This window comes from Protomyctophum bolini, assembly GCF_963924005.1.
Source record: "Protomyctophum bolini genome assembly, chromosome: 18".
Lineage (NCBI taxonomy): Eukaryota > Metazoa > Chordata > Actinopteri > Myctophiformes > Myctophidae > Protomyctophum > Protomyctophum bolini.
In genome coordinates this window covers 21,470,331-21,487,326 of record NC_137879.1, presented here as the reverse complement: position 1 = coordinate 21,487,326, position 16,996 = coordinate 21,470,331, and the positions used below count along the sequence as shown (strand labels likewise).

General features: G+C 42.2%; 1 protein-coding gene across 1 annotated transcript in view; it reads left to right on the top strand.

The window, feature by feature from the left end:
• Nucleotides 1–9,552: 9,552 nt before the first annotated feature.
• Nucleotides 9,553–16,996, top strand: part of LOC308333189 (heparan sulfate glucosamine 3-O-sulfotransferase 6-like) — an 18,248-nt gene continuing 10,804 nt past the window's right edge. Inside the window, exon 1 of the mRNA XM_080789401.1 lies at nucleotides 9,553–10,446. Coding sequence (XP_080645527.1) covers nucleotides 9,914–10,446 — 533 coding nt within the window. The 5' untranslated portion in view covers nucleotides 9,553–9,913. The remainder of the gene's footprint in view (nucleotides 10,447–16,996) is intronic.

Here is a 16,996-nt window from a genome sequence, read left to right as displayed (position 1 = left end):
AAAGCAGATATTGGTGTGGGTGTGCGTGCGTTTGTGTGTGTTTGTTTAGGCGACCTCTCTCTTTCTTCCATTGTCCCTGCTCGTGACACTGGCAAGAATACTAGGGGCTCGTGGAAGTCTTTGCTTCCTAGAGGTATAATTCTGTGGTCAGGCTGTTGAATGTGTCCACTTCTTGGTCGGGTTTTCCTTTTCATAGGAAAACTTCCTTAGGTTCCTCCTGGGCAAAACTACTGAGCCATGGTGTTTTGACTTCTGTTTGGTTAAGCCATTCAATAATAGAAAACGAGACCATTATTACCCATTTTGATCAAGCATCTACATTTACATTAAATTATCCACAAATCTTATTTTCTGATAATAAGCAGAAACAGACAGTTTGACGGAGACCAGTGCTCACATTAGTCATTTTTATTTTGTCCATGGGCTCTGCAGGCATCTATCAGTTGGTCTACTAGAGACTACTACTGTATACCGCTGTGTATTTATGGCCAGAATTTGATATATCATTCCCTTTGGGTTATCCACTGCAGAAGAAGAAGAAGAGGCCAGAATGATTATAGGCTAGTCTTTATTTCATGGATGACATCATGATTGTAGATCATGGAATCCTATGGTTTTGGAAGTCCTCTATACACGATGCAGTAAATCGTACAGTAGCCGTAGTGTGGAAGCCCAAATTCCTGGCTAAATGTTTGGATTTGATGCAGAGCAAAATATTAAGGTCAGCAAAGGGTTAGACGTATGCAAGCAAGCAAAAATGCATGTGCAGCGCGCTCCGCTCATACACACAGTCTGTGTGGGTAGAGTAGCGTGAGCAGGCTATTCTACAAACGGGCCATAATCTGCTTTTACGGGTGGTCTTATTACTTTGAATTACACCTGTCAGATAACCTATCATTTAAAAGAGTTGATTGCTCACTACTGGGGACTGGAGTTGAGATCAGAGATTGTTGTTGTTAAATGTACCTGACGTCACTCATTGCTTCATTCCTGTGAGTGGCTGTTGCTTTTTGTTACTTTACTTTATTTGACCATGTATTGTATACATGGCACACCACTCTACAAGACTGAACCCTAAATATTTTAGAAATGTAGAAATATGAACTTTAACGGCTATATTTAAACATCTTGCCGAAGCCTGGAACAGGTTGTCACCATGTGCAGCGATGGCGTTGTTTGGGGTTGTATCAGGTCACCATCCTATTGGTAGGGGTGTAAAACAAAATCTAGCTTTTATCACTTTATTAGCAAGAAGAATTGGAGTGGAAATCAGCACTGCCCCCTAAAGCATCTATAATATGGCTATAATATATAGGGCACAAAGGGGGAAAAAAGAAAGAAAATACTTTTGACATGAATTGGACTATATTGTACTTGTTTGCACTTCACTTTGTCAAAAGCAATAAATAAATAAAAAATAAAAATAAACTTTAAGTTTGGAATACAAGTTTCTCATTCATTCTTAGACAATGACATATTTGATTGCATGTTTTGTCTCTGCCCAACCCATGCATAATTACAGAAGCATTAGCCTATCGGCTGATTTCTGCCCATGTTGTGTCTGGTTCTCAACACTGCATGGTACACACCTGAACACTTATCTTCTCCTGCATCTTCAGCCTACGGGGGTTGGGCGCTGATCTTTCACTGACAGCACAGTGTGCTGTCGTTGTGAATCACCCAGCTAATATGAACAAACCTCTGCATTGCAGTTCATTATGTATTTCCCCACAAATCCTATTACACAGAACGTAAGTTTTACAACAACCGAACCGGCAATCGTGGTCAAATTGTTTGTTTTAGTGGAAAACCTAAATGTTTCCACTCAACAGAATCCATCTGAGGGTCATATCTCCCTCCCGAACCTATTCCCAAATTGGGGGCTTTCGCCTCAACAGTTTACACAGAGTCAAAAAGCATTGAGAAACAATCAGGGCAGAAATAAACAGAGGGGCTGCATGGCTTACTTTGAAGGGCACCACAGAGACAAAACCAGAGAGGTTTTTATTTACATTTACATGGTAGGCATGTTCTTGTCAAGAGCACCTCGCTATGGACGCTGAAATATAAGATTCAGTGTGGAGACTAGTGAGGTGACGATGGATTAGAAAGAATCAAGGGGGCCAAACAAGAATCCTGTGGTCATATAGGAAACCAGTAAAGATTTATTGCAGACAATGGTGTCCATTTGAACCACAATACACTCCAGTAAATGTCCCTTTTGGGACCGACAGCACGCATCAAGTAGGGTTTCAGCACAACAGTTGTTCTAACCTTTTAGCTCTTAACAAATCTACTTCACTGATAAACAGTTTTTTATTATTATCTTGAAAATTCCCACATGCCACACGGCGGTCGGGGTCGTTCTTGTGCAGGCACGCCTGTCACTTCACATGCCTTCTGTCTTGTTTGACTGGAAGTGTTTTTGAGCAGTATAGCTACACACCCATGTGATAATGTACCGTGCTGCCTTGCCCTATACTTACCCTGCTAACCACACAGCTCTGCCCTGCAGTTATGGCTGAGAAGATGGCCCTGTCACAGGCTTTCACACAACAGACACACAGTACACTATAGGGGCTGGTATGTTCCAGGGATTATATAGACCTCCTCATTGGCTGGTGCATCTGCCTTCTTTGTAGCGCATTGTTCAACTCTGTCGCCATCATTTCATTGGATCGCTGCTGGGAACTGTGTTATTGTAAACATGTTCGACTTTATTGCCATTTGTTTGATTTATCTTTATGATTTTAAATGACATATTTATGTCACATAAATATTTTGCACATCGAAGCCTTGCGCACGAATACAGTACCACGATTGTGTGGAAAAGGTCGGCTGAGCTCAGGTTGACAGAACAAAACACTACATGTAAGTCATCCTTAACTCCGGGACGCCCTTCACCAGTGGTGCCTGAGGGAGGCATGGAGAAGAGTGGTTTCCACAGGCGTATGGGTGTGAGAACTGGGAAGATGATAGGACTATCTCTGCTCTTTTGAATACCTTCCCTTTACCTCGATCAACAGCCTGGGTGCAGTCATACCTGGCCTCCCTCAGTGCACTGTCACACTGTCAGGATCAGTGTGAGGTGCCGCTGTGATCGTCTTTGTGCGCTGGTGTTTAACTGAGGCACCCAGTGACCGCATCACTCCCAAAGGATTTGTGTGTGTGTGTGTGTGTGCGTGCGTGTGTGTGTGTGTGTGTGGGGGGGGGGGGATTGTAGCAGTCTACAGTCTCTAATTAATGTGAGTCCAGCAGATACATTCCATCAAGGTGACAGACATTTGAAGAACACCTCTTCAGGAGCTGGTCACACATAGGTATTAGAGATAGATAGTAGACTGAGAGACTAACATTAAGAGCATTGCAACACAGCAGGTTTGCAGACAGAATTTTGTGGTCAAGTTGACACTATTCAGTCAGCTATCGGCATGCAACAGAATGAACAATTTGAGAAGTCTGGTATAATCAGTTTTAAATTGAACCTAAAACTGTGACAGGATTAGCCCTTGTGATGAACCAACATGAATGTATTGAAAAACATGCGCAGAAGGAAAACGAATTAGGTCAACCTGAAGTCTGTACTCTGTAGTCTCTATGGTGCTCTCCTGTGATTGACAGCTATAACATCAGTCAAGTGGCAACAACCTTTTAGTCCAAGTGACACAATTGTTGCTTAACTATTCCTCATACAGTTCAGACAGGGTCTTGTTCTTTTTTCGTAAACACAATAAAATATGCATCAGTACCTTACATAGTGTCTTAACTCGTTTTGTGCTTTGAAGGTCTCGGTGCTCGAGGAGGCATTTTGAAACAGATCCGGTCTTTGAAGCAGCCAAGGCAGGTCATCATAGGGACTTACCCGGGGATTACAGACCATAATAGTCACTGCCAAGCTTTGTACAGCTGTCGGCTTTCCCAGAGCCAGAACCTTACACAGGTGTGTAGGAATGCAGCACAGAATGTATCTCTCACAGACACAGGTGTGTGTGTGTGTGTGTGTGTGTGTGTGTGTGTGTGTGTGTGTGTGTGTGTGTGTGCATGTGTGTGTGTGTGTGTGTGTGTGTGTGTGTGCTTGCGTGTGTGCGTGCGTGCATGTAATGATCTTATATTAAACCATCCAAAGGGAGCTAACCTCACATACATTACAGAGTGAAATTCAACACGGTCTTTAGCACACATCAAGAAAACAAAACACGCCAAGGGTATTGATCACGTTGACTCCAGAGTGGCACATACCCGATTGTTTTCCAACATCCGAACAAATCAATATGGTGGAGTAGTCCAAGAAGACAGAGGGGTAAACGATGTCCTCTCTGTGTAGAGACTCGGGGGAAATTGACATCCTGCCTGCAGGTAAGAGGAGGCACTGGTCAATACATGACATACATTGTCATCTGCTTCAAATTTATCATCTACACAGATGTACTGTCATGTCATGTCTCTCTTGTACTCTGGTAAATAGGGCAAAGTCATCAATAACAAGAAAGTAGTGCTTTGTTTATAAAGGTTAACCACTTTCAACTGGTGTCCCTGTTTTGGGAATGTGATTATAGGCAAACATTTCACGAAATTTGAAACATTTTTCCAACATTTTAAAAAAATAGCAAAGATAGCAGATCTACAAGCTCACAACAACAATGAGCAGGATAAAGAAGGATCGTCGTTGCTCGACCTCGTCGCTGGACGTCATCAAAGAATTCCAGAGGTGAGTATGGTATAGGTATAGGTAAGGTATAGCTTTAGGTTTCTCTCCCACAGGTGCAGTACCAAGTACAACGGTTCAACTCAGGTAATTGTGGTCAACAGTCAATAAATGCACTGAGGATAGGATTCTGAATGATAAGTATTTCTACTCAGCCTGTACCCTTAAGTATTTGTACTACTAGCCGTAGGCTGTGTTCTGGGGTCGTATTTCTACTCCTTTTCCATATCCGTCTACTCTGGTCGTATGCCTCTCATTTACAAAGCCGAATAGTCACTTCACTTGAATAAGCCGGACTATTGCATGGGCCTTTCGGCCAGTTAGCGCCTATAAATCAAATACAGAGAGTGGATCTGATTGTGAGGCAGAGAGTTCTTCCTTTTATACTAACGAGTTCACCTGGGCAGGTGAACACAGGTGTGGTGCATTCCAACAGGTAACAAGGTACCTTCCCCAGGCTGACGTCTCCTCTCTCTCTCTCCAGAGGGGCGCTTGTTTATTGGGCAGTAATCTACCAGCGAGACACCACAGCATACATAATTCCAAGTGTTACCTGAAACTTGCTTTGGTATATAAAGCATGAAGCGACCTCAAAACTGCTACTTTGAGGCTGAAGTGTGCTGACATACAGTAGTAGACACAACAAAAACACCTAGATAAGACATTTTGCTGCAGATCCCATTTCACAGATTACTTTTTCTTTACTGGCACAAATGTTATCATAGCTAATGAAACCTTGAACTTTGATAAAGTTAATGCAAAGTAAACTTGATTTTTGTGGAATAAAATTATTTGCGTCTTTGAGTGTTAAGAAAAGCGCTATATAAATCCCAGATATTATTATTATTATTTGTGTATAGTAAAGAACATCAAAGAGTCAGCTGTCTCTTTAGTCATCACTGTGTTTTTTTTGTCTTTATTGTAATGGCTGCTACACAAAGGGCCATAATGAACCCAAACTGATGATAAAATCGTTTCTTATCTGTGTCGGTTCATTGAGCAATGGGTCTGTCTAGCACAGCAGTTGTACAGTATGTGTGTCTACTGTTTAGGCTTTAGCACGCAAGACTGTGACGATGGCAATGGTGTGGTATTGGTTAGCCTGATTTAGGGAGGTCTTTAGCTCAAAGCGAAGTAAAAAAACAAAAAAACAAGTTGGTGGTTGTTACTGGAATCCAAATTGATCCCACTGTATGCAAAGTTGCTTTTGAAATGAAAAACAAATAATTTTCTTGTGAGTTTTGTTCATTCCATGACAGGGAAAGAAAAGGACTGTCCTATAGCCTCAGAATGAGTGTTGGACGAGTTGGTGAGGATCCAAGTCTGGCCACAGAGATGAAAGTGGTCGTGCTTCATCCACATGCGTCCAATTAGGGAATCTTCAGGTTATCAACACAGCAGCATGTCTCCAATATGGCAATATTACCAAAGTACGATGCAGTTTAACGGCTGCCTCCAGTCAGGAGGGAATAAGATAAGGGATCTATCAGTGTTTCTTTTTAACCAAGATTAGCCCCTATTAGAAGTCCCATTTAAATTTGCTGGTCTAGGCTGCAGTCTTGCTCAATTCCCAATAGGAGTTTTTGCTGAGTGAGTGGGCTGAGAGATACAGTAGTTTTATGTCACAAATTACACAAAACAGAGCGATGACAAAACAGTTACGCTGCTATACGTGATAGCCTACTCTTCTCACTGCAACATACATCCAACGTAGTAATTGTTGCAACCATCCATAAGGCCTCTAGAAGTTTCCATATACACCTTGGGGTACTACTAACTTCCTGCTCTGTCATTCTCTAAGCTTTAAAAGGTGTGCTTGTAGAATGTGACAAGTTCAGAAGCTAGACAACCAAATCAACTATATGTACACTCACAAGTCACAAGCCACGTTATTAGGCACACTTGTCCAGCTGTTTGTAAATGCAAAGTTCTAATCAGCCAATCACAAAACAATCAGCTGCAGTTCAAACTGAGCATCATTCTGGGCGGGAACCCCTTTTGGTGTTTTAAGCATTATGTTATATGTAGCGATCCCCGCCAAAAGAAGGTCAAGACTTGAACTGATGGTAATGAATTTATTTAGTCCATAAACCAACGTGAGAACTGACAAAAAATAAAGAACACAAAAACATATACTGTTAATATTAGACATATTTTTCAATACCATTCTGTAGCTTACTCACAAACTTCAAAGGTAAATAGCATATTCAAAAAACACTTTTAAAGTAATTTCAAGCAAAGCCATATTTACTGTAATTAAAGTCCAATCAATTAAGGCACATGACTTATCTAAATCATCATATTATAGTGTACCCTTTTAACAGCTGTTTTTAACTCCAATAAAGTAACGAAATAGCCTCTTTTAACCCTTTTTAAATGTAAAGGACATGAAATACTTGTAACCATAATGTATGAAATATAGTCCGAAACAATTACCAATTCCTTTGCAAACATAACACAAAAAATAGCAAATTAAACTCTGGCTTAGTTATAGTTTAGTACATTATCCATACTTAAGACCATATACTTAGTTGTAGAAATACGTTTCTTAACGTCTTTCAAACTACCATAACCATAGTTGACGAGGATGTAAACAACACAAGCCATACACTTGTACCAATCTTTTCTCCCAACCCCCCCCCCCCCCCCTACTAACCTTATGCCTCTTCGGGGGGTGGCTAAAACTATACTGAAAGTCTTAAAAGACTAATCATAAAAAGCGCGGTATGCTTAAATTTGTACACAAGCAGCAACACCGAGTCTTCTTTCTCTCGGATTATGTAATCCTTTTTGCGTCGCGCATGCTATGACGTCACGCTTCCTCTCTGGGTCGCACAGGTAAATGATAAGTCATACAAAACTTCGAAATAAAAGTATTTGGCTCAACACACAAAAATAACAGGAAAACGACCTAAAAACATGTAAGTTTCACAATAAAAGGTCTGATCACCCAGGAATATAATGATTTAGTGCAGACTGTAATTTGGTTCGTTACATTATACTTTAGCTATTGAAAAATAGCAGATCTACAAGCACCGAGAAAATCGTGAAAATGTGGCTCAATTCTTTGAATATATATTCTTTCAGAGCGAACGTTTAAAAAAACCTCAAATCTTTGCTTCTGGGTGGGGTCCCTGGATCAACGTATTTTCAGATTGGGGTTCGCAGCCAAACACAGATAATTCTGGGGGTCTTTGTCATCAAAAAACGTTGAGTACCACTGACATACAGAAAACTGTCATGATTTAGAGAAGACATTTTATAGAATCGAGCCTGGGTCTAAATGGGATAAAAAAAGAAAGAAACTTTAAACCATGACTTTGATTAGTTTTTTGATTATGGTTGTTTGTGCAAAATGGGCTGGTCTGAATGTTTCAGACACTACTGGGATTTCCACACGCAACCATCTCTAGGGTTTACACAGAGAATGGTCAGAATGGTGAAAATGCCTTGTTGATGCAACAACATTAAGCCAGACTGTTTTGAGCTGATAGAAAGAGCATCTTTGAATGCACAACATGTTGAACCTTTGAAGCAGAGGGGCTACAGCAGCAGAAGACCACAACCAGGTGACATTCCTGTCAGTTAACTGGAATCTGTGACATTTGGATAGCATGGTCAGAATTTAGTATAAGAACTGGAATCTGTGACATTTGGATAGTATGGTCAGAATTTAGTATAACATGAAAGGATGGATCCATACTGCCTTTAGTGCCTTGTATCAACGGTTCAGGTTGTAATCGTGTGCCGGGGAGATATTCTTGGCACACGTTGGGCCCCTTAGTACCAATTGAACATTTGTTGAATTTATGCCAGGAAGAATTCAGGCAAAAAGCGGTCCAACCCGGTACTAGGCTAGCTACTATGTATATACAGTATCAAACCAGGTGCAGGAACAAAGGATGAAAAAAGTCAACTCTGCATTAGACATGACATGTATGAAGGGCTTGATGCCAAAGCCCTTATGTATCCATAGCCCATAGTTACCTTATGTTCATCCCTCAATAAAGAAATACATAACGAATAAACTCATGTAAATAAATAAATATACAAACACAGGTAAAAAAAAAAAGAACATAGAACGTTGGTCATGCCAACAATAAAAGTAGATCAATGTCACATTTTTTCACACAGTGGACAACTGGATACTTTAAAATTAAATACTTAATTGGAATGCTAAAAGTATACAGTGAATCAGATTAACTAAATCTTGAGAAGACTCTGATGGTGGTCTGGTCTCTGGGTGCACATGTTTACCATGTCTCTCTGAGGGAACGATTCTCTCTCTCTCTCTCTCTCTCTCTCTCACACACACACACACACACACACACACACACACACACACACACACACACACACACAGAGAGAGAGAGAGAGAGAGAGAGAGAGATAATTCATTCTACTTAGCAGATAGCACCTGTCTGTCCCTGTTGAACCGGAGAGTTGAGGTTAACTGTTTGAGTCATGACTGGCTCCATGAGCTGTGTGGCCAGGAAGGTTATCAGACAGACAGGTGGCTGCAGCCTGCCATTTACAACACTTTTTATTTGCCTTTTTTTCCCTCCACTGCAAATAAGTTCTGCTCACATGTTTCCAAATTCTTCTTTTTGGGGGAGAAAGGTGCAAGGTGCTCTCCAATCCATCAACCTTGATTGGGCTTGTTTTGTCATTAATTTCAGGTCGCATGGTTTGTGAAATGGAAGGGGCGTGTGTTTGATGGACAGGGCGTGGATTGTCACCCAGACGGAAAGGGGTGTGTCTGCTCAGTGCTCAGGGCTTCCTACGACAGACGTCCATGCCAAGGGAGAGAAGGCACAGGACTACAGGAGCATAGCGCACAAGTACCCCGAGCCCTCCCTCGGAGCGCACGCACGAGAACTTAACGCCGGCTGCCGGGGGACATAAACTCACACAATATTCTGAGTCATGGTGAACCTGATATGAGACTTATTTGATTTATTCCCTTTCTTCTTCCCTTTTTTGAGGAGTTTGCGACAAATAAACAAGTGACATTTGAAGATTTGTTGAGAAATATGAGTGGATATTTAAAGCGCAGTGGGCATGTTTTGTGTCACTTGACGCCGTGGCAAGAGCACGGCGAATTCATCCACAATGCTAACAACTTTTAAAAATCAATATAGTTTGGAATAATTTTTTTTGACAAGGCATGCTTCCTGCGTTGTGTCCTCTGGCTCAGGATAGCGACTAATGGGATGTAGTAATAAATGGAGAGCTGGGTTCAACTTTGGACACCTTAAGGTGCAGTCCAGGCTGTCGTTTTTCTTTACCATGATCATTCTTTTCATGTACCTATTCTACTGCCTCACCGGATACTGCGACTCTTTACCTAGACCCATATATGACCAACAAAGCAATTATCTAAAGAGGATCCTCATAAATGATGGACAAGAGGCATCGCAACAGCAGCAGCCCGGTGCGCGCAAGGACGCTCCCCCCGTGTCGGTTGTTCGGGAGAAGCTTTCGGACTTTGACAATTCGGACGGTGATTCACAACAAGGCGCCAGCGCGAACGAACTGCAACCGGTTCTGGGTGCCAACAACATCTCTATAGCGAACAACTTCGGTAGTAAAAAGTTTCCTCAGGCAATCATTATCGGAGTGAAGAAGGGTGGCACGCGAGCGCTGCTGGAGTTCCTGCGCATCCATCCAGATGTGAGAGCCGTGGGTGCTGAACCGCACTTCTTCGACCGCTTCTACGACAAGGGATTGGAGTGGTACAGGTGAGGACGTATGCCTGTTTTTATTCTTTTTTTTAACTAAATAATTGACATTATTTATCAAGTGGTATTTTAACCAGACTATATGCGTTCGACAAATCTGACCACACGTGGCTATGTGATAGGCTACGCTACCCTATCACATGCTATTTTTTACTGTAATAGAAGAATCTGAATAAATGAGTGCATAAAGAGGATGCATATATCTGCTTCCATGGTATTGGTATATCAATTAATACTCTGGCATATTCTGTAGGCCTATATATAATGCTGAACATCATTGGATCAAGATGGCAGGAGCAAAATATCTATTAGTGATCATGAAAATTATATTGGTGCATGGATGGCAGGAGCTTCAGTCACAAAGACTGCTTAAATGGCCATGCAGTGTTTCAACAGGAATCGTGAATAATGTCATCTGCATTTGGGAAATTGGAAACATCACACATCGGGTTGGAAATTGTGGTACGAGAGAACACATTTAATGACTGTGATGTAGCCTAAGATTTAGACTCTCACTCTCATGTATGTATTTTAGCGATTTTGACATTTTTAATCTACGAAGTCCACTTCCCCCTGTGGTGTTGGACAGACACCGCTGAGCGCCCGCAACTCTGAATATGTACAAATGCAAAATATAAAAGGTGCTAAAGTTATACCATCTTGCTCTTGATAAAATACATCTACGAGAGTCTAAATCTTATAGGCTAAATGTGATGCTTGTGTATTAGTAAGGCAAAACAGAAAGAGCAACTCTTCCTCAGATGACTGAGAATGTCCAATGCTGGACATGATTAGACTGTCTGCAAGAACAGTGTGTGGACAACTACATAGACTAGAGGGGTGTTATTGAGCATCAAGCCCAAATGCAGAGTCAGTGGTGCAAAAAACATAGGCAGTGATATTAGTACAGAGATGTGGAAAAGGTGATATTGTCCGATTAGATATCCTTCACCGTATTCTCAACAAGTGGGTGAGTTCATGTGTGGCATAAGAAAATGGAACAGTGCCTGAATGCTTGACCCCATACAGGGAGGGGGTTTAGTGCACTGTTATGCTGTGTGTGAGTGCGTGCGTGCATGCTTGTGTGTGGTGTGTGTGTGTGTGTGTGTGTGTGTGGGGGGGGGGGGGGGGGGGCATGGCTTGGCTTGGGCCCACTTGTCCCCTTATTTTAGACTGAGGGTAGGGTCTCTGTAAATCAATACAAAGTTATTCTGAGTGATCACCTTTACACTTCTATCCTGATGGGAGCGGCATCTTCCAGAATGATAATGCACATCCACAGGGTATGAGCCACTATGAGCTGTCACTGAATGGTTTCATGAATTTGAAAATGACGCGAATCATATACCGTCGCCATGCAGATCTCAACCCAATTGAACTGAACTGGGACAGAAACACAGAATGTTAGACAGCACTCTCCACCACTACCACAAAACAACAAACAAGGGACTATCTTTTATTGGAACGGCGTTCCATCCCTCCAGTAGAGTTTGAATACATGCCAAGGCGCATTGAAGGTGTTCTTGTGGCTCGTGATGGCACAACACCTTACCTTGTTATGTTGATTATTCCTTTAATGTGTCACCCGGCGTTTATGCTATCCCAATCTTGGTGTGCACAATTCCTATACTCTCTTCTCCTCTCCACAACTCATCAATATCCCCTAACACCAATAATGAGTGCCACAGAGTGACTCCTAAGGTAGGAGGGTATTCAGTCCGCTGCCAATAAAATGCTGTTTATTGAGCTGACACACTCCTTCCCTAAGTGTCCGTGTGGGTCCCCTGGGGGACTTGCTCCCTTCCTCATGTGCATGTGTGAATCGTGTGTGTGTGTGTGTGTGTGTGTGTGTGTGTGTGTGTGTGTGTGTGTGTGTGTGTGTGTGTGTGTGTGTGTGTGTGTGTGTGTGTGTGTGCGCGCGTATGCGTGCAGTCACGGTGAGGGATGTACAAGTGTGAAATGACTGATCAACGAGATCTGTGGGGCTTTTGGCAGAGGATTAGGATGAGGGTGAGTGAGGAATGTGGCTATAGAAGGGTGACTGATATATAGAGATAGGGAGAGAGCAAAACAAAGGAGGGAAGAAGAAGGAAAGGAGACATGAAGAAGAAAAGAAAGAGGCATGAAGGGGGATGTCAGGGAAAAGACAGGTTATCTGGGACAGTGATAGAGAGCGACTCAGAGAAACAGGGACAGGGGGAGATCAATACAGCCTGTTAATGATGAGTCCACTATGCAGCTCAGGTGTCACACGAACAGCAGTCCTCGACTCCATCAAACCCCAAAGCCTGTGTGTGCACAAGCATACATTGGTTCCTTCTTTTATCTCCTCCAGGAAAAACCTCAACCCCCAATTTTTCAAAATGTCTCAGGTGACGCTATAACAGGCCGATTTACATTGTGGCCTATAACACGTAGGTGGTACCGTCAAACAACATTTTCCTGGCACAACTCCCTATTGCCATGCCCATTTCTGCCTAAAAATATTTTCAAAACACACTTTGTGCAGCTACTCCAACTAGTCCTTTGTAAACATTTTTGAATAGTTCAAATAGCCGATCTACAAGCTCACAACGTGTCGATGTAGATCGGCTAGTTGAACAATTTTAAAATGTTTTTCAAAATAGTAAAAACGTTTAGGGATAAGGGGTAAGGCAAGGCACTGACGTAAATAGTGCTAAGTCTACAATGTATTCCTTACTCCAGAATGGTGCAGGTCTTGTAGCCATTAGTTGCCATTCTCCGAGCTTTCTGTGATAGAGTAGCTCTCTATTGAGCAGTGCAGTCAAAAGCTGCATAGTTGACATTTATGCAGTTTTTTAATACTTGCTGCTGATAGGACATTTGACCCTACCCTGTAGTCTTTTGATGTAGATGTGATATACATAGGTTTCTCTCTCTCCCCTCCCTTCGGTCTCTCTGCCCGCTCCCCATCTCTCATAAAGGCCTAATGAAATGTGTGTTTTGTTCCGTCTTAATCTGCTGACAGCCCGTGTCAACACTGCGTGGATTGGATCAGAGTAACGACAGGTCAGGCATTAAAGTGGACAGCTCAGGGACATGTAAAAGGGCCGAGAGGGATTAGAGCCCATGCCATGGTTAAATAAGGCTTTATGAAGTGTTGGCCAGGGCACAGGAGTTTATTTTCTATTATGAGCAGGCCAGGGGTTCTCCTTCCTTGGTGGTGTTATGGTTTGTTGGAGGAGAAAATCATTATATAGCGCTCTGTCGTTCTCTGGCTTGTGGACAAGCAGTATAACGACTTATGGTGTGGCGCTAAAGACGCCAGTAGAGAGACAGCAAAATCCAACTTCGACCGCGACGAATGGCCGTGGCACTTGGCAGCTCGCCATGGCGTTTGGCCGAATTCGTCGACGTTTTTTAGTTTTCGTCGCGGCTGGAGCCCGCACACCACAGGTACAAAAAGGACGTTCTTTATTGAGAATTCTGACAACGTTTCGATCTATTTGATCATCATCAGGTCATGCTAAAAAGCCATGATCTAGAACAGGGTTAGTCTGTACAGTATCTCTGTCTTTATGTCCCCAGCGCACTGCGCACAGTGCACTGCCATGTGCACACAGGAGATCACAAAGCTCAGCTGACACTGCTACAGCAATCACAGCTCAGCACAATAAATACAGCATCATTGGTGATGAGTCTGATATATGCATATCACTGTAGGCTGTAGCCCATTATGAAGGAAAGCAAATCTCCCACTACAGTAAGACTGAAGAAAAAAAAAAGTATCTCCATTTTATTTAGCTAACTGTCATTTTCAATTTCATGGGGAAGCCAATGGTAGAATCTCTGTGCCTTGTTCTATGCACACTTGTTCTATGCACACTTGAGTGCTATGACTTTGTCCGTTCTGTGCTCCCCTCTTTCTCATCTCTTTTCTCTTTCCTTTTCATTCCCCTCTACCTCACCTTCCCTGTCCTGTCTGCACATACAGTACATATCATACTACTGTATATGTAGTTACTAAAATATTATTCATTTAACGTAATTACACGTTAAGTATGCAGTAGTAATTCACATATATCAATTTGAAACGCGACCTCGCTATGAGATGCCAACAAAAATCATACGAGACTGGACTGGAAAGTATCACTTAAACATTCATCCCCTGACAGAGCTCTTCATTTCAAAGCAGTCTCCATGTCTTTGAGCTTGGAAAGAGCCTTGGCCTCTGTCTTCAGCTGGTAACCAAGTAAAACACATGGACATGCTTAAAGGAAGCATTTGGCAAATTGTTTTAGAAAAAATGCTTATATGTGGAAAAGTCTTGGCTTTGCCATCTACTGGAAACCATTCTGTGGTTTTACGGTGGAGAGCGAGCATTTAGACAGCAATAGTGTGTGTGTGTGTGTGTGTGTGTGTGTGTGTGTGTGTGTGTGTGTGTGTGTGTGTGTGTGTGTGCGTGTGCGTGCGTGCGTGCGTGTGGTGCATCCATGTGTTTTCTGTACACACAAAGTCATATAGCGACCCATGCGCGTGTACACCACACGTGCATGGGTGTTTCAGGTATATCTGATCATTCAAGGTCTATCCAAGCTTTCTCTGCATCTTCCCATTGAACCGCTCTACACCTTTCATTGACACCATAAATATTCCACAGATATAAATGTCATTTCCCATATCGATCAGGCTAAAATAGGTTCTCTCTATTGATTGCTTGTTCTCTGCCTTTATCAGACCGTTGCAGCAGAAGTTAATTAACTCTGAATATTCCATCTTGTTGACATGGTGCTGTTATACTGCCTTCCTTCCACCCATGGCATTGATGCCCCTGCCTCCCCATGAGGCTTAATGGATTTATGGGCTGTTTAAAATAAAGTAATGTACAGCCATTAGAGATCTTTTTTCTCTGATAATTATTCCGTCCTCTTACATACAGTATATCTCTTCCCTTCTCTTCTCATATCCTCCAGTCCATAGTCCATACCAATCAACCTATGTTGCATAGTTCATAGAGTATTGAACAGTGAACACGGTACCTAGACAGGAATGTCCAGCTTTTATTTCCTGCTCAGCTTTTCTGCCAGTCACAAGGGCTTCCTCTGGGAATTCTCTTGGATGCACATTTAGGACTCTGTTCAATGTTAGTTTTTCTTTCTTCCTTTCTTCATTTTTTGGCCCAATGAAAAGGTTTTTTGGACAAGAGCAACCTTTGGAATGGCCTTTGGAAAAATGGAAATGATCAAATGTATAGAATTTGAGTGAATAAAGAGGGCTTTGTATGGTGTACAGAGTCCAGTGGCTTTGCCAGTCTTTGTATAGTTGCATCATTGACTTTGTTCAATGACACAAACAGCAATGCTACCAAGTGTGTCTGCCCAAAGCTATCTGCATCAACATGGCATTTAAGGTACTGCTATTTACATGTAAAGGGATTTTGGTTAAAACTGATACTGATATGTAAACTACGCTGAAAATGCTACATGAATATAATCAAACATGACTTGACTGATGAATTGGTTTGGGATAAATATGGATTTTTACTCCACAGAAAGCAAGCAAGATCCAACTCAGTCATCTACATTTTGACAGCTCATCATTGAAAGACCTTTCGACTCTCACAGCACGACATGTCTTATCCAATCAGATCAAAGCTAATTTAATTTAATGGAATATTAAGCCAGGCTAGAGTTGTAAAATAACAATACCGGGCGGTAGCATATAAAACCTCACCACAACCCTATCACAGATATTCAGATGCTATAGAAACACACACACACACACACACACACACACACACACACACACACACACACACACACACACACACACACACACACACACACACACACACACACACACACACACACACACACACAGCCCCAGAGTCAGAAATAATCTAAATAGACATGTTTGCATTATGGACTGACCGCAAATGTTTTTAAACAACATGACATAATGTGTCACTGTGTGTGTGTGTGTGTGTGTGTGTGTGTGTGTGTGTGTGTGTGTGTGTGTGTGTGTGTGTGTGTGTAATATCTGGACTGTTTTGCCATGCAAAGGTTGAGTATTTAAGTATTGAGAGTAACCTCAACACCAAGGAAGCTAGCTGTTTCACTGGAACAGAACATTATGATGTCCTTCTAACATGTTCTACTCCTTCACTACAAATTCCCTTTCTCCCTTATTATCCTTAATTCCACTGTCTTATATATTCTTCTTCCCCCCGCCCACCCCACACTGTCTGTTCACTGTAGGACAGTCTAATGTCAGTTTTGCAGTACACATTTCAAAATGAATGTAATGAATATTACATGCATTCATTCATTCCATTACAGGGCGGCGGTGGCTCAGGGGTAGGTAGAGTGGCTGGATGGCCAAGGTTGCCAGTTCGAACCCGCGCTCCCCCAGGGTTAGTGTTGAAGTGTCTTTGAGAAAGACACTGAACCCCTAATTCTTCCTGATGTGCTGGTTTGTGCCTTGCATGGTTTCCGCCGCCATCGGTGTGTGTGAATGTAATGTACAATCTATGTAAAGCGCCCTGGATAAAGGCACTATATAAATACACCATTTACCAATATTATTACTT